The sequence below is a fragment of the Saimiri boliviensis genome, chromosome 2 (assembly GCF_048565385.1).
Source record: "Saimiri boliviensis isolate mSaiBol1 chromosome 2, mSaiBol1.pri, whole genome shotgun sequence".
Taxonomy (NCBI): domain Eukaryota; kingdom Metazoa; phylum Chordata; class Mammalia; order Primates; family Cebidae; genus Saimiri; species Saimiri boliviensis.
In genome coordinates this window covers 62,190,026-62,214,997 of record NC_133450.1, presented here as the reverse complement: position 1 = coordinate 62,214,997, position 24,972 = coordinate 62,190,026, and the positions used below count along the sequence as shown (strand labels likewise).

Sequence of the window (24,972 nt, the reverse complement as noted above, 5' to 3'; positions counted from 1 at the left end):
TTTGAAGAGGCTACTATTATCCCCATTTTACAGATGAGGAAACATCCCAAGATGGCAGAACGATTATTCTCCCTAATCTAGTTTAGGGATGGGAATGTCAGTTTCATTAAAGGGCAAGGGGGTGGGTAGGTTTCTTCAGCAAATTAAGGTGCCTTCTCTTCAAAAATGTGCTTTGTTCTCTGAGCACACTCCCACTGGGGGAGAAGAGAGCAGACTGTCTTAAGATGATGAATCACGACTTTGTAACTCTGAGATAATGCCTTTGTGCTTTGACTGTGCTCCCTGGCAAGACCGAAGCCATGCGAGGAAGGCTCCGTGGAGGGTCACAGCCTGCTGGGATGCAATGCACAGATGCCATCTTCTTCCTTTCCAGACCTCCGTGCTGCACATGTGCTCCCTCTTCCACGCGTTCATCTTTGCTCAGCTCTGGACAGTGTACTGTGAGCAAAGTGCTGTTGCTACAAATCTCCAAAATCAGAATGAATTCAGCTTCACGGCGATACTGACAGCACTAGAATTTTGGAGTAGGGTGACACCAAGCATCCTTCAGCTAATGGCCCATAACAAAGTGGTGAGTTCACGGACAAGTTTTCCTTCTGAGATGGACTCTCAAAATGTCCACACCACTCCCAATCCTCACACTCCCTGTTATCACAGATCTCAGTTGTAAGGTTGTATAAATGGATCGGGGATTTGTTACCTTAGAAGCTGGATGTTCTGCTTGCATAAGCATTTTGATGAAAAATAAGCATTTTGATTAAAAACAAAGTAAACAATAGTTCAAGAGTTCTATTGTACCTCGTGGTAATAACAATATACTGTATTGAAAATTGCTAAGGGAGAAATTTCAGATGTTCTCACCACAAAAAATAAGTATGTAAGGTAATACACATGTTAAATAGCTTTATTTAGCTATTCTATGATGAGTGTATATATATATATGTATATATATACTTTTATATTGATATATAAATATAAAAAAGCAAATACGGTTATTAATATTAAAAATAAGTTTATTTTTTTCTGCCTAACAGCAAATGAATGTTGTATGAAATTTCTACCTTTAAGGGTTATTTGATGTTATAATGTCAGAGGCTTAGGAGTGAGATTCATATTATTTGGGAATTTCAAAGCAATTTGGAAAAACCTTAGCCAATTAGGTTATCTATTTGTGGAGTTATCTAGATTGACCACTGGTGTTCATTCCACTCTGGGCACAAAGCCTGAAAAGAGCCTTACCTTTGTGAGTTGACTTATAAGGACCTATGCTCCCCAATCTTCAAATCCAGTACTATTGAATGTAGGTGGCTTACTAAGAGAGGGGCTGCTCCAGAGCTCATTTGAAAATGTCTGGGGTATGGCTAGCCTAAGCCCACTTCATTGAACCAGCATGGAGTATTCCTCCTGGAGTCAAGGCTGGAGGATGTACGGAAGGAATGTACAAGGGAATCCTTTGGTTCTGACTCCTGTATTGGAGAAGGACTCTCAGCTGGGAAAGCTGCAACCAGTGTCTTGGTTATGGGGACATCATCAGTAGAGTCCTTGTCTGTGAGGAGCGGGGGACCTGGAGGGACACCATAATGATGATTTGAGTGTATCCGAAACCTAACTCTGCACTGCCCACAAAAGGCAGTCAGGAAATGTTTTTTTAATTGATTGAATAATAGTCTAAGAAAGGTTTTCTTTTGGTTCTTAATTAGAAAGGGGATTGTATATTTCCTTTAGTGAATCACTTTGTTCTTTAGAGATGCAAAAGATACAGGCAATTTTATGTGTAGAGAGATGTTTTAGTTCAATTTAAAGGAAGTTTATGTGAAAATCTTAGAGTGTGAATAGTTTTGACTGCTATGGAAAATAATTACATTTATTGGATCACAGATTCTGGGACTAATGAAGAATTTGGAGATCAAACATTCTGTTCTGTTATTTCACAGACAACAAAATGAGGCCTTAAACAAGCTAACTTAAGCTAGAGATTAAAAATTTTCCTTGTATCATTCCTTTTTTGATACCAAGAAATATCTCTCCTCTAAATCACTCTCCAAATTCATGTCAAATTTGTTGCACATGAATTTTATGCAAATGAAATTACAAAAGAAGTTGAATTAATTTCATTCTGAAAATGTTGTTAAACCACATAAGCCAGTCTGGTCAAATCTCCCTGGAATGTTTAAAATCCAGCCTTAGGCATTTCTGATGAGTGACATCACCTCTACTGTCTTTTGAGCTGTCGTAAGCATGGCTGCTTTGTCCCACAGAAAATAAAGCCTCAGAGGCAGATCTGCAGTAAATTAAACAGTTATTGCAGATGAAGATGCTGTGTAGAAAGGATCAACATAGAGAAAGGGACTTACATCCAAAGAGTTCTGTAGTTAGAAATGAAGGAAGCAGAAGCCATTTATCCTCTGGTGTGAGTCAGTGCCGTGCAGATTAGTGGGATCAATACCTAACTTCCATTGGCAGCCCTGAGTTGAATGAGGAAGGCATGACAATTACCAAGCCTCTGGATCTTTTAAAAATTCTGTTTCTGGTTTGAAGTTTCAGAGGTGAATGAACACCACTGAATGACTCCTATAGTTACTACGCAGAAAGACCTCGTGGGCACAGGACATCGGTCTTCTACGGCTACAAACAAGTTTGCAAGGTTCCTGTATCACTGGCAATGGAATTAACTTTCATGTTTGTGTTTCAGATGGTAGAAATGGTGTGTCTCCATGTGATTAGTTTAATGGAGGCATTGCAAGAATGCAATTCAACTATTTTTGTCAAGGTAGGAAAACATACGATTTTTATAGACCATTTCTTACTGCTAAAAACAAGTGTGGATTTATGTTGAAGGTACTTTCTGAAGAGAATTTAGTTTTAACATAAAGAGTTGGGGCTGGACAATTCAGGCTCCCATAACAACCCTTTACAAAAGGGTTATTGTGTTAATTTTGCTCTTGGTTTCCACTGTGACCAACTTCACTTGGGTTAAATACATCAGACCAGGCCAGGCATGGTGGCTCATGCCCATAGTCCCAACATTTTGGGAGGCTGAGGTAGGAGGATTGCTTGAGCTCAGAAGTTTAAGACCAGCCTGGGCAACATAGTGAGTGAGACCTTGTCTCTATCAAAAAAAAAAAAAAAACAACCATGATTTTATGTAACACAAGTGCTTAAAATATTACTGGGAAAATTACCTTATACTAATATAAATCCCCTTACCTTGCAAAAGATACCCAGAAAACCAAGGAAAATAGTCTGTAATTGTCTGACTTGGTATCTGGTACTTTCTCTAAGATAAATTAATTTAGTTTCAAATAATATTATTTTAAATCATCATTATACGGGGTATAAAAGTAATTCAAGCCTTTGTCATCTACCCTCCCTGCATATTTTCCCCTCATCAGAAACAGACTAGTGTGATACAAAAATGAAAGAGTAGAGAACTTGGTTTCCCATTTTGCTTATCTTTCTGCCTCCCCTCTTTTTCCTTCCTTCCTATCATTCCACCTCTTTGTTTCTCTGTTCCTTCTTCCTCTTCTTGTATCTCTTGTATTTCTTTATCTTTCACTTCTGTATTCTACTGTCTTGGCCACTGTCACCACCATCACTGCCCACCAGGGAGCATCAATTTGGAACCTTATAACTTGCTATCTTATTCCTTAACGCCACTCTTCAACAAAGAACATTTGTCACATTCACTAACACTATGCTGAAGAAAAGCAGCCCATTTTCAGGGGAAACTCGACTATTACCAGAACAGCACAAGATCATTGGTTCTAATGGGTTAGATATATCATATCTAGCTTGATATAGCAAAAATCAACACTATTATTTTAGAATGCAGTGGTACAATAATGTACATATGGTAAATGGTACATATTTAAAACACACAGTTTGGTAAGTCTTGACTTACATTATGTCATGCACCACAATCAATGTAATGAACATATCCATCACCTCCAAAAGTTTTTTCAGGCTGGGCTTGGTGGTTCATGCCTGTTATCTCAATACTTTGGGAGGCTGAGGTGGGCAGATCATTTGAGGTAAGGAGTTTGAGACTAGTCTGGGCAACATGGTGAAACCCCTTCTCTATGAAAAATACAAAAATTAGCCAGATGTGGTGGCACATATCTGTAATCCCAGCTACGCAGGAGGCTGAGGCCAGATAATTCCTTGAACCCGGGAGGTGGAGGTTTCAATGAGCTGAGATTTTGCTACTGCACTTGAGCCTGGGAAACAGGATGAGACTCTGTCTCAAAAAAAAAAAAAAAGCAAACAAAATGAAATTATTTTCCTACCTCTTTATAATCCTTCTGTTAGGTTACTCATCTCCTGTCCCCAGGCAACTACTTATCTGCTTTCTGTCACTATAGATCAGTTTGCACTTTCTAGGATTTTCTTTAAATGGATTCATACAGTATATATATATATATATATATTTTAAACCTTCTTTCACTCGTAATAATTATATTGAGATTAATCCATATTGTTGCATATATTAGTGGATCATTACTTTTTATTTCGGAGTAGTAGTCCATTGTATGAATATACCAAATTTTGCTTATCCATTTATCAGTTAATTGACATCTAGGGTGTTTCCAGTTTGGGGATTTTGCAAATACATCTGCTATGAAGATTCATGAAGATGTCATTGTATACATATATGCTTTCATGTATGTTGGGCAAATACCTGGGAGTAGAATATCTGAACCATATGACAGGTGTATATTTACCTTTTAAAAAATTGTTTTCCAAAGCTGTTGTGCCCTGTTACACCCAGTATATGAACAGTGTATGAGCATTCTAGTTCCTCCACATCTTTGTCAACACTTAGCTCAGTTAATCTTTAAGATTAATTATTCTAAGAGTTGTGTACTGGTATCTTGTGGTTTTAAGTAGCATTTTCCTGTTTGCTGATGGCATTAAGCATCTTTTCATGTACTTATTTGCTGTCCATATATCTTCTTGGTGAAGTAGCTGTTAAAATTATTTGCCCATTTTTTATTGGGTTGGGTTTTTTCCTTATTGTTGAAGTTTGAGATACAAGTCCTTTATCAGTATGTGATTTGCAAAGATTTTTCTCTGTGGTTTGTCTTTGGAATTCTTAATTTTGATGAAGTAACATTTACCAATTTTTTTCTTTTATGAATCATGCTTTTGATGTTGTGTTTTAAAAAAATCTTTGCCTAATCCAAAAATCATAACGAATTTTATTTGTGTTTTATTCTAAGTGTTATCTATTTTTTCACTTGGGTGTTAGTTTATGTCTGTGATCTATTTTGAGTTAACCTTTGTATATGGTGTGAGGTGTGGATTGAGGTATCTTTTATGCATATGGATAGTCAGTTATTCCAGCATCATTGTTAAAAATATGATCTTTTCTCCATCAAATTGTTTTTGCACTTTTGTCAAAAAGTGAATAACTATGCAGTCCTATTTCTGGCTTCTTGATTCTATCCCATTGATCTCTGTCTTTTTTTTTTTTTTTTTTTTGAGACAGAGTCTTACTCTGTCGCCCAGGCTGGAGTGCAGTGGCACAATCTCTGCTCACTGCAACTGCTGCCTCCCAGGTTCAAGTGATTCTTCTGCCTCAGCCTTCTGAATAACTGGGATTAGAGGCACACAGCACCTTGCCTGGCTAATTTTTGTACTTTTAATAGAGATGAGGTTTCACCGTATTGGCCGGGGTGGTCTCAAAAGTCCTGACCTCAGGTGATCCACCCACCTTGACCTCCCAAAGTGCTAGTATTACAGGCATGAGCCGCTGCACCCACCAGATCTCTGTCTAGTTTTATAACACACTGCATTACTATAGCTTTTTAATATTCCTTAAATTCAGGTAGCATCAGTCCTCTAAATTCATTCATCTTTTTCAAAGTTGTTTGGCTATTCTACATCCTTTGCATTTCTAGATAAATTTTAAAAGTGGTTTGTCAATTTCTATAAAAAGATTGTTGGGGGCTGAACACAGTGGCTCATACCTCTAATCCCAGTGCTTTGAAAGGGCAAGGAGGGAGGATTTCTTGGGATCAGGAGTTTAAGACCAGCCTGGGCAGCATGGCAGCATATTGAAACCATGTCACTATTCATCCCCAACTAAAATTTTTTAAGTTAGCTGGGGATGGCAGCACATGCCTGTAGTTCTAGCTACTTGGGAGGCTGAGGTGGTAGGATCCCTTGAGCCCAGGAGGTTGAGGCTGTATTGAGCCAATTGCACCACTGCACTCCAGTCTGATGAGCAAGAAAGATCTGCCAAAAAAAAAAAAAAAAAAAAGGGGGTTGGGAATTATATTGGGATTGCATTGAAATATAGATTAGTTTAAGAAAACTGGGATCTTGGTCGCTGTCTCTGGATCACCCGGATCCCACCGCCGCCACCATGCCTCGGGGAAGCGGCAGCGTGGCCGCCCTGCCAGTCAGCCACTCCGCCACGCCCTCTGCCCCAGGCCTCATGGCTCAGATGGCATCCACGGCTGCAGGGGTAGCCGTGGGCTCAGCTGTGGGATATGTCATGGGCAGCGCCCTGACCGGAGCCTTCAGCTGGGGAAGCTCGGAGCCTGCCCAGCCTACCGCCCAGCAGGCTCCGACCCATGCTGCCTCTCAGCCCCTGCAGATGGGGCCCTGCGCCTATGAGATCAGGCAGTTCCTGGACTGTTCCACCACTCAGTGACCTGTCTCTGTGTGAGGGCTTCAGTGAGGTCCTGAAGCAGTGCAAGTACAACCATGGTCTGAGCTCCCTGCCCTGGGGATGTCAGTGCAGACTCAGGGGCCAGCCCCGCACCCACCTCTGCCCCTCGTCAACAGCTAGACCACAACACTAGAGTGTATGCAGATAGCTGGGACTGCAAGTGAGGAGGAGGTTTCTCACCCCACAGTTAACCCAAGACACAAATGTGCAATAAAAAGAATTTATTTTTTTTTAAAAAAGAAAATTGGGATCTTAATATTGAATCTTCTGATTCACAAACATAGATCTCTCCATTTATTTACGTCTTCTTTAAAATTTCTCAGGAATATTTTGCAGTTTTCCATATTCAGGCCTAGCATATTTCTGTCAAATTTATCTCTAAGTTATCATATTTCTATGTTATTGTAAATGGTTTGGTTTTTTACGTTTAAATTTCTGATTGTTCATTGCAGTTATTTAAGAATACAGCTCATTTTTGTCTTGTTCTTCTACCCTGCAACCTGTTAAACCCATTTATTAGTTTTAGTAGTTTTTTTTGTAGATTTTATCAGATTTTCTACATGGATAATAATTTCATATGCAAATAAGGTCATTTTTTTTCTCTTCCTCTTCAATCTTTGTGCTTTTTATTTCTTCTTTTTTCATTGCTCTGGATAGAACTTCCAGTACAAGTTAAATAGACATGGTGCAAGCAGGAAACTGTCATGGCTCTGATCCTAGGAATAGAGCATTCAGCCTTTCATTATTAAATATAAATGTTAGCTGTTAGTTTCTCATCAGTAACCTTTATCAAGAGAACCTATATTGAGTAAGGTTCTCTTCTGTTCCTAGTCTGCCATGAATTTTTGTCAGGAATGGACACTGGGTTTGTCAAATGATTTTCTACACTCTTTAAGATGGTCTTATGACTTTTCTTTTTAACTGTATACTTGGCAAGTTTCACCGATTGCTTTTTGAATGGTAAATCACTTGTATTCTTGAGACAAACCATACTTGGCAATGATGAATTACCCTTTTTATATCATGCTGAATTCAATTTGCTAACTTGTTAAAATAATTTTTGCATTGATGTTCATGAGGGATACTGAAGTGTAATTTTCTTTTTTTGTAATGACTGTATTTGGATTTGATTTGATATCAGGGCAAATATTAGGGATTTGGTATCGGGGCCTCGTAGAATGAGTTGGGAAGTATTCCTTTTCTGTTTTCTGAAGAAGTTTGTATGGAATTGATACTATTTTTTCCTTAAATATATATATATATTTTTTTTCCAAGACAGAGTCTCGCTCTGTCGCCAGGCACCAGGCTGGAGTGCAGTGGTGCAATCTCGGATCACTGCATCTTGCCTCCTGTGTTCAAGCAGTTCTCCTGCCTCAGCCTCCCAAGTAGCTGGGACTACAGGCACGCGCCACTACGCCCAGCTAATTTTTTTTTTTTTTGAGACGGAGTTTCACCGTGTTGGCAGGATGGTCTTGATCTCCTGACCTCGTGATCCACCCGCCTTGGCCTCCCAAAGTGCTGGGATTATAGGCATGAGCCACTGTGCCCGGCCCCTTTTCCTTAAATATTTAGCAGAATTCACCAGTGGAGCCACTTAGGCCTAGAATATTCTTTGCAGAAGGGTTTTTAACTACAGATTTAATTTTATAAATAGTTATTGGGTTATTCAAGTCATCTGTTTATTTTTCAGCGCACTTTGGTAGTATATGTCTTTCAAAGAATTTGTCAGTTTCATTGACATAGTTAATTTTATTGGCATTAAGTTGTTTATAACATGCCCTTATTTTTAAAAAAACATTTGTAGGATCAATATTTATGTACCTCTTTAAGTCATCATATTTCTGGTTTTCTGGGTAGGGAGTGCTCACTCTGTTGCCCAGGCTGGAGTGCAGTGGTGTGATCATGGCTCACTGCAGCCTTGAACTCCTGGGCTGAACTCAAGTGATCCTCGTGCCTCAGCCTCTTAAGTAGTTGGAACTATAGGCACGTGCCACAGTGCCTGGCTAATGATTTGTTACTTCTCTATTTTTTTTTTTTCCTTTTCTGTCTAGATAGAGATTTTTCAATTTTAGTAAGCTTTTTGTTTTACACACACACACGCGCGCACACACACACACACACACACACACACCTTGTTTGTTTTCATTGGTTTGTCTCTCTTGTTTTTCTGTAATTGATTTGCTCTTTATCATTTTCTTATTTCTGATTACTTCAGATTTAATTTGCTCTTGTTTTTCTAGTTTCTTAAAGTTGAAGTAGAGCTCATTAATTTGAGACTTTTCTAATTTAAGTGATTAGTGCTATACATTTTCCTCTAAGCACTGGTTTAGCTGCATCCTACAATTTGGTATGTTGTGTTCCCATTTTCATTTAGTTCAAAATACTTTCTGGTTTCTCTTTTGCTTTCTTTCTGACATTGATTATTTAGAACTATATTGTTTTGCTTCTAAATATTTAAAGATTTCCAGAAGTTTTTCTGTTATGGATTTGTAATTCTAATGTGATCAGAGAATATACTTTATATAATTTGACTCATTTTAAATTAGCGAGACTTTCTTTATAGCCCAGAATATTGTGTATCTTAGTAAATGCTCTGTGTGCACTAGAAAACAATGTGTCTTCTGCTGTTGTTGCTTGGAGTTTCCTATGTAAGTTAGTTCAACCTTGTTGATTGTATTGCTCAAGTCTTCTATGTTCTTCTTGTTATGCCTGTTAACTTATTCCATCACTTATTGAAAAAGGAGTTTTGAAATATCTCTCAATGTGGGTTTATTTTTGCTTAATGTATTATGAAGCTCTGTTATTAGGCTTATACATGTTTAGGATTGCTGTATTTTCTTAATGAATTGAAATTATGAAATGTCATCTTTGCTAATATTTTTAGTTTAGTTGTTTTGTTTTTGCAGTGCAATCTCTCTGTTGCCCAGGCTAGAGTGCAGTGGGGGCGATCTTGGCTTGCTGCAACCTCCGCCTCCCAGGTTCAAGCGATTCTCATGCTTTAGTCTCCTGAGTAGCTGGGACCACTGGCACCTGCCACCATGCCTGGCTAATTTTTGTATTTTCAGTACAGAAGGGATTTCACCATGTTGGCCAAGCTGGTCTTGAACTCCTGACCTCAAGGGATCCGCCCACCTTGGCCTTCAAAAGTGCTAGGATGACAAGTGTGAACCACTCTGCCTGGCCTGAAAAAACTTTGGGAGGTGATAGATACGTTATTTATCTTGATTGTGGTACATGGCATAATGTAAGTCAAGACTTAACAAACTGCACATTTTAAATATGTACCATTTACCGTATGTCCATTATTGCACCACTGCACTCCAGTAGTTTTGACAGTCCAGCTTTCTTTTGACCAGTGTTAGGATGGCACATATTTTTTTCATCCTTTTACTTTTAACCTGTCTGTCTTTGTATTTAAACTGCATTTCTTATAGTCAGCATGAAGTTGGATGTTGCTTTAAAAAAATCCAATCTGACAATCTCTTCCTTTTGACTGAGGTTTTTAGATCATTTTCATTTAACGTGTTTTGTGATACTGTTGGGTTTAAATCTATTATCTTACTGCTTGTTTTCTGTATTTCACATCTGTTCTTTGTCTCCTGTTCTGTCTTTTTGTGCTTTCTTTTGGATTAAGGTTTTTATGATTAAATTTTGAATATAATTTCCTTTTCTTTGTCTAATTAAGATAAACTGAGATGGCAACTAAGGTCATTAACTTGAGAACTTTCTTCTTTTCAAACATCAGCATTTAGTGCTCTAAATTTTCTTTCAAGTACTGTTTTAGCTGCTTTCCCCCAGATTTTGATATATTCTTATTTCCATTCAGATCAGAATGTTAGTTTCCAGTTTGGTTTCTTCTTTGACCCATAAGTTATTTAGAAGTTTGTTTTTTAATTATCTCATTAGCTATATGTCTTTGTTGTTGTGTTAGTGGTTGATTTAGAGTTTATAGCATACATTTTTAACTGATCACAGTCTGCCTTCATGGAATATTATAGCACCTCATGTATTGTGTAAGAATTGTACAATAATATACCTCCATTTCCTACTCCCTTACTTTGTGCTATTATTGTCATACATTTTACTTCTATATATTTTATAAAGCAAACCATACATTATTATTTTTGCTTTAAACAGTTGATTATCTTTTAAAGAGATGTCAAACAAGTTTTATATTTGCTATTATTGCCATATTTATATTTGCCATTTTTAGTGCTCTTCATTTCATTCCATAGATCTAAACCAGGTGTCCCCAAACTACGGCCCGCGGGCAGCATGCGGCCCCCTGAGGTCATTTTTCCAGCTCCCGCCGCACTTCAGGAAGGGGCACCTCTTTCGTTGGTGGTCAGTGAGAGGAGCACAGTATGTGGTGGACCTCCAACAGTCTGAGGGACAGTGAACTGGCCCCCTGTGTAAAAAGTTTGGGGACGCCTGGTCTAAACATTCATCTTTTATCTTTCCTTCTGCCCAAAGGATTTTCTGTAAAGTCTCCTGGTGTATGTAAACTGCTGATTAACTATTTTAGCTTTTGTATGTCCCAGAAGCTTTATTTTGCTTTCATTTTTGAAAGAAAATTTCACTGGGTATTAAATTCTAGATGGACAGTTTCAAAGTTTTTTTTTTCTCAATATTTTAAAGATATTGCTCCTCCATGGTCTTTTTGTTTACATTGTTTCCAACAAGAAATCTGTCATTCTTATGTTTTTCATCTTTTTCCTTTGGCTGCTTTGAAGCGTTTATCTTTGCCACTATGGTTAAGCAGTTTGCTGATACTATGCTTAGGTAGAATTTTCTTCGTATTTCTGGTGCTTGGGTTTGGTGAGCTTCTTGAATCTTTGGATTCAGAGTTTTCATTAGATTGAAAAAGTATCAGCCATTGTTTCTTTAAATATTTTATTCAGTGCCTCTACTCAGCATGGTCAATCTTTCTTCTGTCTGCCTGAGCATGTTGAATATAGTTATCATAATCATTTTACTGCCCTTTTCTACTAGTTCTGTTATCTGTGTCTTTTTTTTTTTTTTTTTTTGAGATGGAATCTCGCTCTGTTGCCACACTAGAGTGCAGGGGTGCCATCTTGGCTCACTGCAACCTCTGCCTTTCGGGTTCAAGCAATTCTCCTGCCTCAGCTTCCTGAGTAGCTGGGACTACAGGCGCACACCACCACACCCAGCTAATTTTTGTATTTTTTGTAGAGTTGGGATTTCACCATGTTGGCCAGGATGGTCTTGATATCTTGACCTCGTGATCCACCCACATCAGCCTCCCAAAGTGCTGGGGTTACAGCCATGAGCCACTGCACCTGGCCATCTGTGTCATTTTTGTTTTATGCCCTGTTGATGGATTTTTCTCCTTATTTGTGTGTCACTTTTTGGTTTGTTTGTTTCTTAGCATGCCTAGTAATTTTTTATTGTATTCTTGACATTGTGAATTTGACTTTCTTGGGTGATGCGTATTTTTTGTATTCATGTAAGATACTCTTAAGCTGTATTCTGTGACATAGTTATACAACTTACAAATATTTTTATCCTTCTGAGACTAACATTTAATCTTTGTTAGGTGTTGATCAGAGCAGCAATTTTTCTAGGGCAAGTAGTTCTTCACTGCTGCTGCTGTATACCACTATCCTTATCAGTAATCTCATGATGTTCTATGAGTTACACGATTTTTCCACTCTGACTAATAGGAACACAAAATATTCTTGGCTCGTTGTAATCACCAGGGAATTTTTTTTCTTGCGATATTTTTGTTTTTTTGTTTTTTCTCCAGTATTGGGTAGTTTTTATAACTTGCATATACTGGCCAGCACTCAGCTGAAGACTCAGAGGGACCCCTTTCCAGATCTTCGAAGTTGTCTCTCTCTGCAGCTCTCTCCTGTTCAGTACTCTACCTTACAAACTGTAGACACTTTGACCTCCCAGGGCTCCTGGCTACCTCTCCTCACTCGGGAAGACTGCCAGTCATTCCTGTTCCCTGTGCTACTACCTGAAACCTGTCTCTAAACAGTGAGCTGGAATACCTTCAGGGCCTACCTGGTTTGCTTCTTTTCCCTCAGTGATCTCTGTCCTGCATTTCTTGATGACCAGTATCTGAAAACCATTGTTTCATACAGTTTGTCTGGATTTTTAGTTGTTCTGGGCAGGAGGGTAAATCTGGTCTATGTTACTCCATCTTGGCTGAAAGAGAAAGTTTCTCCACCAATTTTAATTTTGAGGGCTGGAATAAGCAGGATTGAAATGAATACGCAGGGTATGAGAGCCTGGCTTCTGCTTTTCTAAGCTTGTTTTTCATGACCCTTCTTCCAACTAAGCAGAAAGTCTTCTGCTTGTTCCGTAGCAGGAACCAAGATAAGAGTAAGTGTAGCACTTTTATTTTTGTGAAAAACAACCTATTTTTTAAATGTCCTTCAGTCTTCAGGATATTGTTTCTGGAGAGGGAAAAAAAACAACCACCAGCTTTACTCCATTATAACATTACAGAGCCCAAAATAAATTACGTCTAATTCTTACTGACAGTTCCGTAGGAGCCACTAGCAAAAGAGAATGAAAATGAAAGTTATTCAATAAGTCAGATTAACATTCCTGAAATAGGATGATGGCTGGGTTATATCATGTCATCAATAATGATGATGACTTTAACCTGATGGCTTTAGTCACATGATTTGCAAATCAGAAACCTGAAGGTCCCTTGCAGGTATATTTTAGAATTCCATGGTCATAGATTACATCAACGGGGAAATAACAAAAACCCTTTTAGACCAACATTACTGTTCCCCTTGCTTGCTTCACATGGACCCTTAGCCCTAGTGGCAGCACTGGGAAAGGTGTCCACCCAGGGCCAGGGTATTCAGAACTCCCTTGCTCCTACCCTTCCCAAGTCCCTCAGAATTCTTAATAGGAGATTGGTTTGGGTGTTTCCCAAATAACAAGAGGCCCAAACTTCTCAGAATTCTTAACAGGAAGTTAGTTTGGGTATTTCCCAAATATCAAGAGGTGTATGGGCCCACTTCCATATTAAATAGTCAAAGGTCAACAAAGTCTATAACATCAGGACCCCCCAGGGCCTGCTTTTTGCTGTGCGGAAATTATATGGGGAGACAGTCAGAATAGATAAATACTTTTTTTCCATTCAGAATGTCTGGAGGAGCCAGTCCTATTAAGGGCCAGATGGCACAGCCTTATCTGGTACCAACCTTTGTAATCCCACAGTTTTGTTATGAGGGTTGGGGGGCAGGGGGGGCATGGAGAGGGTGGTATTTTCTGATATTTCAGCTTTAGTCTCATAGCATTTTCTGATACACACTGTACTCCATTTCTAAACACGGTATTCGTGTTAGAGACAAACTATTAGCTAGCTGCAACAGAAACACTATGTTTAGGAGTAAATGTAAATAGAAGTCAAATTAGTGAACTGTATACATCAACAAAATGTTAAAAGTCAAACAACAGCCAGATTTATTTAGCCTTGGGAATAACAACAGGGAGATAAATGCAGCTTATCACTTCACCAAGTTTATTTTAGAGCAAATGTGATGAATGCAATGAAACCAGCAGCTGACAGCTATGGCTAACTTTGAACTCAGGTTATTTACATGTTGCCCCCCCGAAAGCCTCTCCTTCTTTGGTTTTGTTCATTCCATCACTGTCCCCCGGTTTGCCCAGGTTAGAAACCTCTGCCTATTTGATCTTTTCCTTATTTGGAAGAGCAGACTCATCCTCAGATGCTCACTGGTTGTCTCTGCAGGCAGAATCCTTTCCCATCCCCAGAAACTGTCCCTAGTCTTCTCTGGACCATTGAGGCAGCCTCCACAGTGGCTCTTGCCTCCATTCTCTGCCTCCTTCTTCACCCTAATCTGCAGACTGCTGCCACAGAGCACGGTTCTGCTCATGGTGAATGAAGCATCCCATCTTTAGAAGTTGTATTGAATTTGGAATAAAATTCAGATCCCCTGATTTGGCATTTAGGGCCATCTGGTGGACTAAGGGTGTGAGGGCCTGGCTTCCGCTTTTCTAAACTTGTTTTTTATAACCCTTTTCTAAGAGTTCACATGTCAGCATCACGTGACTCCCTCCTGTCCCTGATTCTCTGCACACTCCCACCAATGAGCTTTGCCCATTCCTTCTCTCTGCTTCCTGGAATGCCCTTGTACTGGCTTCCCAGGACTACCTGGGTGGTTCAACCAATAGAAATGTATTCCCTCAAAGTTCTGGAGACCAGAAGACTGAGATGAAGGTGTCAGCAGGGTTGGTTTCTTTTGAGAGATTGGAGAGAGAATTTGTTCCAGACCTCTCTCATGGCTTCTGGTGGTTTGCTGGAAGTCTTTGGCGTTCCTTGGCTTGTAGGTCCCTGTCTTCATCCTCATATAGCATGCTTTCTGTGTGTTTGTGTGTATGTGTTCAAACTCCCCTTTTTATAAGGACACCAGTTTTTTGTTTTTGTTTTTGTTTTTTTTTGGAAACAGAGTTTCGCTCTTGTTACCCAGGCTGGAGTGCAATGGCGTGATCTTGGCTCACCGCAACCTCTGCCCCCTGGGTTCAGGCAATTCTCCTGCCTCAGCCTCCAGAGTAGCTGGGATTACAGGCACACACCACCATGCCCAGCTGATTTTTTGTATTTTTAGTAGAGACGGGGTTTCACCATGTTGACCAGGATGGTCTCGATCTCTTGACCTTGTGATCCACCCGCCTCGGCCTCCCAAAGTGCTGGGATTACAGGCGTGAGCCACCGTGCCCGGCCAGGACACCAGTTTTATTGGATTAGGGGCTCATCCTACTCCAGTATGAGCCCATCTCAACTAATTTACATCTTCAACAATCCCGTTTCCAAATAAGGTAACATTCTGATGCAGTTCAGATCAGGACCTCAATATAGATTTTAGCAGGATATAATTCAATCCATGACAACACTATTCCTTTATTTGAGTGGAGGGTTGGAAGGAATATGGAGTGAAATGATGTGATGCGTACTGGTATATTAAAGATCTGAGAAGTGCTGAAATAAAGAACATTTCCAAACATATTGGATCGTAGTCCCCCTCCACCATTTAAAAGCTCTCCAAATTACAGTTCCATGGAACACACGTTGAGAAATGCCATATTCGGTCTTCAACTTCTGGATTTACAAGGCCATGAATATTTACTTAGATTCTAGAGGACTGAAACATGGCAAAGAGACCAAAGCAGGGAGAAGGAGCAGCTTCTGGAGGTCCTTGGGCCAGGGCACCCTGTGACCTCCTGCCAGGAAGGACCACATCAAGGGGGCGAGGGCCCAACAGAGAGTCAGCAGAGGGCCAGGCATCCCCAGTGGGGACTTCCACTTGGCTCTGTGTGCTCACATGCTCTGCAGACACCGGCCCGGTCTCGCTGTCTCCCCGCTTCCAGATCACAGCCAGGCATCTCCAAGGTGGTTTCTCTCACTCACCGAAGTGTTCCAACCACTGACGAGAGATATTTTCTTAATGACTACAGGCAAATAGAGTCACCATGCCACTCAGACACTCAGTTCTAAAGATCCTGTGGAGGAAATTCTATTTCAAGAAAGTGAGGATTTAATTAAATAAATACACATTTAATTTCCTGTGCTTGGTAGCTTTCTAGAGACAATCAGTCATTTACTCTAAAGTGTGTGTCTCAGGCTCTCATGGGGCTCTTATTAACCTCCAAATGCCACCAGCTCAGCAGGGTTTGGCCTCAGAAAGGCATTTGCTGATAACAGGTAGCCATGTAGCAGGGCCCAAATCCGAGCCTGGCGCGAAAGGGAATCAGTGTGGCCTGTTTTCCCTTGCAATGAGTGAAGCTTTGTGGGAGACTAGAGAATAATAGTAATCAAGCTTTTGTCTTTCTCCATACAGCTGATACCTATGTGGTTGCCAATGATTCAGTCAAATATCAAGGTAAGTCACCCCCTGGGCTGACACTGGGAGCTCGGTTTCCTGCGGAGAATGTAGAATATTCCTAAGGTTGTTGAGGCTCCATTTACCATGGAGAAGGATGAATTCAACCTGCTTTTGGCCTTAGAGGGCTGATAATGTAGGAGACCTGTGGGCCAGGTAAGGGCCCTGCAGGCAGAGGGTGGCGCAGGAGCCATTGTCCTACAGCTTGAGGTTGGTGAGGATGCAGGTGGAGGAGGCCATCCCAGGGTCTGAGCAAGCCTCCATCCACTGATGAGAGTACAGGCCAAGGCCGGGTGCAGTGGCTCCTGCCTGTAATCCCAGCACTTTGAGAGGCCAAGGTGGGAGAACTGCTTGAGGCCAGGAGTTGGAGACCAGCCTGGGCAACATAGTGAGACCCTATCTCTACAAAAGAATAAAAATGTAACCGCGTATGGTGGCATGCACTGTGGTCCTGCTACTTAGGAGGCTGAGGTGGGAGGATCACTTGCAAGCCCAGGAGTTGTGAGCTGTGATCCTGCCACTGCACGCCAGCTAGGCAACAGAGCAAGAACCTGTCTCTATTTCATAAAAAGAAATCAAAGAAATAGAAGTTGGAAAGGAAAAATAAACGGTCACTATTTGCAGATAACAAGATCGTGTATCTATAAACAGAGCAAGACCCTGTCTCGAAAAAAAAAAAAAAAAAAAAAAGAATAGAATACTGACCCCTTTGAGGATATCCAGGCATATTGGGTGATATTTCCTAGTTGCTAAAATTGATTTTCTATCATGGAAAGAATTTTGTTATGAAAGGACAACGTTGAATAAATGATAGGATTGAGCGACAAGGGACCTACTGCCTCATTTTATATATGAAGAAATTTAGAACCAAAAGGAAGAGTGTCTTGATCAGGGCCCCACAGCCTGGATGGGAGCTCCTGCCTGAATGTGTTTCCCAGCCCCAGGCTTTGCCTTCTGTGGCGCTTTGTCATTGTTGGGGCAAACATACGCCGTGACTAGCAGATAGAGTTACTGGGCTTGAATTAAGATGGCAAAGCCAGCCACCTGCTCCATCCAAACCGGGTCCTGTCTGTAGCACTGAGTGTTGGGGGACAGGAGGAAAAGCCAGGAAATTTTTTGCTGGATTTCTTCTCTGAGTTGGGGAGGAATGCTAGTGGCAAGAAAGCAGTGTGAACTCAAGGTACCCAGACACCAAAAGAGAGATGCAGCTGTCAACCGTGACTGCAGACTTTGGGTCCTGATTATGGCTTTGGTGCGATTTGTGGCCACTGTCAGGGGCATGGATCCAGCTGAAAACTCCCTCTCGGTACTAGTTTTTTTTCTATGAAAAATGAGTTTCTTGGACTCTCAGCTTGAAGCATTTTAAATTACCTCTCTTACCCCTTTCCCGGTTTTACGGCAATCGGTGGCGATTTTACATTGCCCAGAGTGCCAGGAGGAGGCTGACAGAACTCCCTAAGAAGCTTGGAGAAAGAAGAGAAGCTATCATCCTAGCTTCTTCACATGCCAAGTTCTGTTCTGAACACTCTTTTAGCTCATTTGTCCTACACAAACCCCCAAGTGTCACTATCCCCACTTTACCCATGAAAAAACCCAAACACAGACCAAAAAACCTTGTTCCCAAAGTTGCTCATAGAGGAGCGAGGCTTTGAACCTGGGGAACCTGGCAGCAGAGCCATCACCCAGGTCCATGTTGTTAATAGTTCCTTGGGGCCAAGTTCATGCGTTAGCCCAGCGCTGGTGTGGCAGCTTTATGTTTTCCTTGCAGTGAGTCTGTCAAGATGGGCATGCTATTGTTCTGATGAGTTTGGGCCAGGATGACTCTAGAAACATGGTGCGGGCCGGGCTCAGTGGCTCACGCCTGTAATCCCAGCACTTTGGGAGGCTGAGGTGGGCGGATTGGGAGGTCAGGCGATCAAGACTCTCCCGGCTAACACGGTGAAACCCCATCTCCACTAAAAATACAAAAAATTAGCTGGGCATGGTGGTGTGCACCTGTAATCCCAGCTACTCAGGAGGCTGAGCCAGGAGAATTGACTGAACCCAGGAGGTGGAGGTTGCAGTGAACCGAGATCGCACCATTGCACTCCAGCCAGGGTGACAGAGTGGTCTCAAAAAAAGAAAAAGAGAAAGAAACATGGTGCCATCCCCTGCCCTGGGCACTGGCAGAGTTGAGAGTGTGCCTTCTTCAGGCCACACAACCCTTGAGCCAAGCCTGAGTTCTGCCTGCAAGAAGCTGCCCGGGTTGACACTCCCTGGGTCGACACTCCCTGGGTCACCCGTGAATGCTAGAAAGAAATAAACTAAAACCTCTTGCCCTTTCTTGACAGCACTTATCCGCGGGACTCCAGCTTCGCCTCCAGGCTATTCAGAACCACGTGAACCACCACAGCCTAAGGACGCTGCCCGGCTCGGGCCAGAGCAGTGCTGGCCTGGCAGCCCTCCGCAAGTGGCTGCAATGCACTCAGTTCAAAATGGCCCAGGTGGAGATCCAGTCCTCGGAAGCAGCCTCTCAATTTTATCCTCTATGAGTGGACTCCTCGGCGCTCAGTGTCAACACTCTGGTTTAGCAATAATGGGTTTAAAAACAAACAATTTGATCCAAGCAGGTTGGGGAACATATTGGTACTGTACATTCTCTTTCTAGTTTAGTAAAAGATGTGCAAAGGCCAGAGAGGGCCGAAAATGAAGCTTTCTTGCTACACATATTTCTGATGACTCCTTGGGCTATCTGATTAAGTGTTTCCTTACATTATTTTTTAAAAACCAAATCATTTTTCTTTAACTAACTTCTATTTTTTTTAAGAAAAAAAAAATAGACTGGTGGGTACTCACAGAAAAGTTGTATAAGTCCCCCTGTTGCTATTTTTGATGATAGAGAATAAATAGGGTTTTTGAAACCTTTGTAGTGTTTTTTCTTAAAATCCACTCTTGGCAATGCAATAAAAAACCCGTCACCGTAAGCCAGTGACACCTGACTGAAGCTTTTTGTCATTATCCTGGGAAAAGTGGCAGCTTGCAAGGAACATTACAAAGTGCACTTAGAAATTAGGTGGTTAAACTGTGCCAATTGTTTGCGTTGTTTTATAATATCATTTTCCAAAACTGTCCAGTAAGTTTGATTCTTTTTCAAACTAGTTTTTCAACTCATTAGTTCTAGGCTGTACTCTCTTGTAAGCTTTATGATAACCACTTTAGTTTTGTGAATAATAAATTTTATTCTTTTGTTAATACTTGTATACAACTTAATTGAAAACTGTAGCTTGCACACTGGACCGGATGCGTCCCTCACTGGCACAGCGCCCTGCACTTGGAGTTATGTTTCATAAAACGGAATTTTAATAGTGCGAGAGCAGCACATTTATCCGCACCTATACCTAGCATCTGACTGTGCATTCCAAATGAAATTTCTCCTCCGTATCCCTGTAATGCACTGACTAACAGAAGACTTACTACACATTTAAGCTGTATATTAACATGCTATTAAATGCATTTTTTATTATCTTTGTGAGCCTGGGGTTTTTTAAAACCAGTTTCTAGAGCTAGAGTTTAGTTCCTGACAACCATTCCTTCTAAAGTTCTGCAGCTTCTAACTTCTCTTAAAAGTGAAATTATGAAGAAGAAGAAAAGGCTTTCTTTCAGGCATTTGATATGAGGAATATACAGTTTGTTTGAAGTCTACCCCTAGGAAGGACTCTGAGGGCAAAAGACCTTTTTTTCTTTAATTCTTTTTATTAGGAGGCTTCCCTTTTCTTCTGGGAGCTCTGATATCTTAGTGCTTCTCAGAAGAAAACAAGCCCTCTGATGTTTAATTTGTTCGTAAGAGTTCTAGAAAGACAGATGGATCTTCAACTCTTCATCTTATACAAATTCCAGGGGACCTTTCAGGCTCAGTATGGAGAGTTCAGAAGTGATTGTTCTTTGTATCTGACCAACAAACTCTTCTGAAAGGCCTCTCCCTGGTCAGAGCTCTACTCTGTCCTGGTCACGTGGGGCTGTGCTTCTGTGAACATTTGTCTTATAGTCAAGCTGTGCGTGTATTTATCTCACTTGTAAACGGTGACAGCTTGGAGCATATGTGCTATCTCTGTCTCCCCGTGGTTCGGCACACAGTACGTGTTTAACTAATGTCTATTGAGGGGAATGGATTCAGTTAAGCAAAAGGCCTTTCTTGAGCTCCTCACGGGCACCGTGAGCTTTGCATGTGACATTCTCTTTTTTTGCATTGGTTCCTGGAGGAGGAGGAGGCTCTGGCTGCTTTCCCTCTGAGGGATTTTATTGACATCCTCATCTGGGCTCAGCTGCAGGCCCGGCTCTTGGCTAGTCCTGAGCCCACCCTGCCCCAGGCAGCCAGGATCTTGGTGGCCCCATCCTACCAGCAGACGAGGTCTGAAGTTACCCACGTCTTCTTCTCCCACTCCCTCTTCTTTGCCCAGTTCTTTGAACAGACTTCCGCCTGAACTTTGCATTTGCGTCTTTCCTGAGCTGCAGACGAACCCTTAACGTGGCACTCTTGACTGGGTCCGCATTTAATGCTTCCGACTGTCTGAACCTGTTTCCTTGACCTAGAGTCTTGGTCCCACCTGGGCAAATCTCTCTCCTTGCTCTTGAGAACCAGGACTCTCTTCCCTGCCGACCTGACCCAAACGCTGTCCCTGCTGGCACCCTGCCACTTCACTGGCTGATGGAAACAGTGAGCCTCCCCACCTATGATGCACTGCCCATCGCCAGTGTCCTCATCTTCTTGGCAACCTTATGTCCACCCTCCAAAGAGTCGGGCTCAGGCACTTTGAAGACAAAAGGAAGACAGGGACTTACGGAAGTTTAGCAAGATTGGCACTAATAAGTAGAGGAGAAACTCTTCACCTAAGGCAGGAGTCAGCACACCTCAGCCCACAGGTCCAGTAGAGCCCATGGCCTGTTTTGCAAAGTTTTAGTGGAAACAATCACACTGGCCATTTGCATATTGTATAGGGCAGCTCTGTGCTACATTGGTAGACAGAGTTGCAACAGAAACTGCATGGCTCAGAAAGCCTAAAATAGTTATCATCTGGCCCTGGGTAGAAAAAGCGTGCTGACCTCTGACCTATGTAAAAGCCACTGAAAGGCACTGAGCTGGAGCCAGCCCTTCCGTGAATATATTTTCCTTACCACCTCAGGGACACTGGGATTTCCATATTAGTGTTTCCTTATCTGTAAAATGGGGACAATGACGCACATTCTACCGCAGAGGTTGTTGAGATGATCAAAGAATGCCAGAAAAGAGCGTAGGGCAACACCTGGCACATGGTAAGCACTTGTTGAAAGGTACTGATTATTACTTTGATTCTTATGTTTAAGCCTGGAGAGTTATAGCGACTTGCCCAAGGTCATGCAGCTAGTAAGGGCCGGAGCCAGGACTTGACTCAGGCTGTCTGACCCCCAGGGACTGTGCTCCCAGTCGCTACCCATATGAACGTCTGCCACTGAGCATGTCAGCCACAGGTGACAGCCACAGATGCAGAGCAGGGGGCAGACAGATCTCAGCAGAATTTACCTGATCCAGATTCGGCCAGCACACTAATCACTGGCTTGGACGAGGGCCACAGGACAGACTCAGTTTTCCTTTTTGCACAGCACCCTACTGGTTCCAGTGTGTGAACAAAACAGAGCGAGACTCCCAAGGGTGAAATAAGTCCCAATCTCCAAATGTGTAGATTCTGTTCCCAATGATTTTTCACAATGGGTGTGCCTCTGATAAGCTGGGTGACCTTGGACAAGTTACTAAACCTCCCTGAACCTCTGCGTTTCCTTCTCTGTAAAATGGAGCTGTCTGCCCGTCTTCCTGGGGTGATGGAAAACGCACGTGGGTAGAGAACTGTGATGGTACTTGGGAAAGTGTGCTGGAGTCTGTGGACCTCTGGGAAGACTTGCTGCCTCCTCAAGAGCATAGAGGGACAGCTCACAGCTGCAGGCTCCTCTGGTTTTATTCTTCAGCCAGTGCCTCAGAATCGAAACCTACAATACCCAGGAGAGCCCAAACATGGCAGTAGCCAAGAGCGTCCAGTCTCCATTGTGTACCATCTCTTAGCAAGCATGTAATTCAGCCTGATATTGGGATGTTTCCAGCAAATCGCTTCCTGAAGAGTCTCATCGGAGCAGTGGTTGCAGCAGCTTCATCTCTGTTTCCAAGCTACAAAAGGCCAAATAAGACTGGATTGGATCAGAGAAGATGCGTCCTCTCATCCCTTTCATGAGCTGGGCCTCTGGCTTTAATTGGACGATGCAGATCCTTTATTATACTTCTTTAGTAGAACTGATTGGCAAATATGTATATTGGGAAAATTGGGTGTTTTGACAGCAATGGTGTGTTCTTAAGAAGGATGAAGGGAGTGGTTAGAATGCAATGGAATAGTACCAAACCGTGTTTTTATGGAATTTGAACCCTTTGGGAGGTGGCTAATGTGTTATTAGTAAAAAACTGGCCAGTCCTTCACTGACAGGAACGAGTGGTGAGCCTCAGGTGAAGGGGATTCAACAGACAGAATAATAGCCATTTATTAAGCATCTGCTAGATATGAAGATACCATTTATTGAGCATCTACTAGATACGAAGCATTCCTCATACATTATTTTTACTCCTTAGCCCCCTCCCCTGTGTGAGATAGGCCTTATTATTATCCCCACTTTGCAGTTGAGGCAACTGAGGCCCTCTGGTTAAGTGCCTCATCCAAGATCGTGCAGCTGGAGAGAGTAGCGTTAGGACTGAAGGCGGTCTGCCTCCAACGCACGGCCTCGCTCGGTACATGTTCATTTCTACTCCCTGTTATCAGGGTCTAGGTTCCTTTGGCTAAAATGTGCCAGGAGCATGGGGTAGAGAAATCTGAGGTTGTTCTATTTTGTTTTTTAAGATGGCTCAATCTCATTGGCATCTCTGTTTATCACTTCATCTGACATAGGTGTTTTCCCCCTTGCTTTGGGAATTCATGTACATGCAAAAAAAAAAAAAAGTTTGGATTACAAATTAAATCACATTTAGTTTCCCACTTAATATAGTAGTTTTAGGAGAAAAAATTATGAGTAGAAGATTGTCATGGTAGGGCTGGGCATGATGGCTCATTCCTGTAATCCCAGCACTTTGGGAAGCTTAGGCAAGCAGATCACCTGAGGTCATGAGTTCAAGACCAGTCTGGCCAACATGGTGAAACCCCATCTCCGCAAAAATTACAAAAATTAGCCAGGCACATGCCTATAGTCCCAGCTACTTGGGAGGCTGAGGTGCAAGAATCACTTGAACCTAGGAGGCAGAGGTTGCAGTGAGCCGAGATCTTACCACTGCACTCGAGCCTGGGCAACAGAGTGAGACTCCATCTTAAAAAAAAAAAAAAAAAAAAAAAAAAAGATGTGATGATAAACTTTGTTCGATTCGGGGCCGATTGAGAGTTTACCCAGCCCAGAAGAAATGTGCTCCCACTTACTTATAATCATAGGGACCTCACTGGAGGGCTTGTCATATACAGCAGTTTTGATAGAGTAACCTCAACCTTAGCAACAATGGTGTGAGGTAGACACTTCTATTATTAACCCCATGTTAGAAATGAGGAAAGGGAGGCCATGGAGAGATGAAAAAATTGCAGGAATCAGTAAGAGATAGAGCAAAATTTGAATCTGAATATTTCTGCCTCCAAAGCCCAGGTTCGATCTATTACCTATTACCGATGGTTAAATGATAGGGAGTCCCCTGTTACACATCTGACCTCCAAGGTAACCTAGAGTCATTTAGATCACAAGTTACCAACTGGCAGCCTGCTGGCTGGCCCGGGCCCAGAGCATATTTTCTTTGCTGAGCTTGAATTTCTAATTTCTTCTTTTGGGCTGGATATCACTGGTGACACATGTAGACTCCAGCTTTGCTCAGTTCCTGCCACTGACCTCAGCCTCAGAAAGAAAAACAACCCACCAGCCGGTAGGCAGAAATCCTGCCGCCTCAGGCCTGGTTTATAAGGCCCGGAGTGCTTCATTCATTCACCTGTCTGGCCCTGCAGGCCTGTGGTTTTGCTGTCTGCTTTAGATTGGCTTTCCCATTTCATGGGCCAAGAGGGGCGGGATGTACCCAGCGTCACTCGGCCGTGCTCTCTGCCCCATGTGGCCCTTCCTTTCCCTGACATCACTCCTCTGCCCCCACCTGCCCCCTCATATGCCAATCCTCAGTCCTGACCCTTTTTCAGGCCAGGGCTGTTCTCTCCAGCCCACGACTATACTGGATTTTTCTCGATCTGAGAAGCTGAGGTCAGGTGGGTGGGGCAAGGTGAGCTCCTGGCACCAGCTTTTCCCGGCAGGGTGCGCAGGACCTTTGTGGAAGTCACAAATTTGGCAGTTTTGGGAACAAAGAGCTGGTTTTTTAATTATGCAGCTCAGACAGGCTCC

The 24,972-nt window shown here is 42.1% G+C and overlaps 1 protein-coding gene and 1 pseudogene across 16 annotated transcripts in view; both read left to right on the top strand.

Annotated features, from left to right (window-relative positions):
* The window catches only part of UNC79 (unc-79 homolog, NALCN channel complex subunit), a 261,471-nt gene extending 241,403 nt beyond the window's left edge, over positions 1-20,068 (top strand). For all 16 annotated transcript variants that reach the window (XM_074393444.1, XM_074393429.1, XM_074393440.1 and 13 more), the window contains 4 exons: positions 374-571; positions 2,693-2,770; positions 16,525-16,566; positions 18,897-20,068. In XM_074393444.1, the coding sequence (XP_074249545.1) occupies positions 374-571; positions 2,693-2,770; positions 16,525-16,566; positions 18,897-19,097 (519 nt within the window). In that variant the 3' untranslated portion in view covers positions 19,098-20,068. The remainder of the gene's footprint in view (positions 1-373; positions 572-2,692; positions 2,771-16,524; positions 16,567-18,896) is intronic.
* Positions 2,780-16,511, top strand: LOC141583578 (coiled-coil-helix-coiled-coil-helix domain-containing protein 2 pseudogene; annotated as a pseudogene).
* Positions 20,069-24,972: the final 4,904 nt, after the last annotated feature.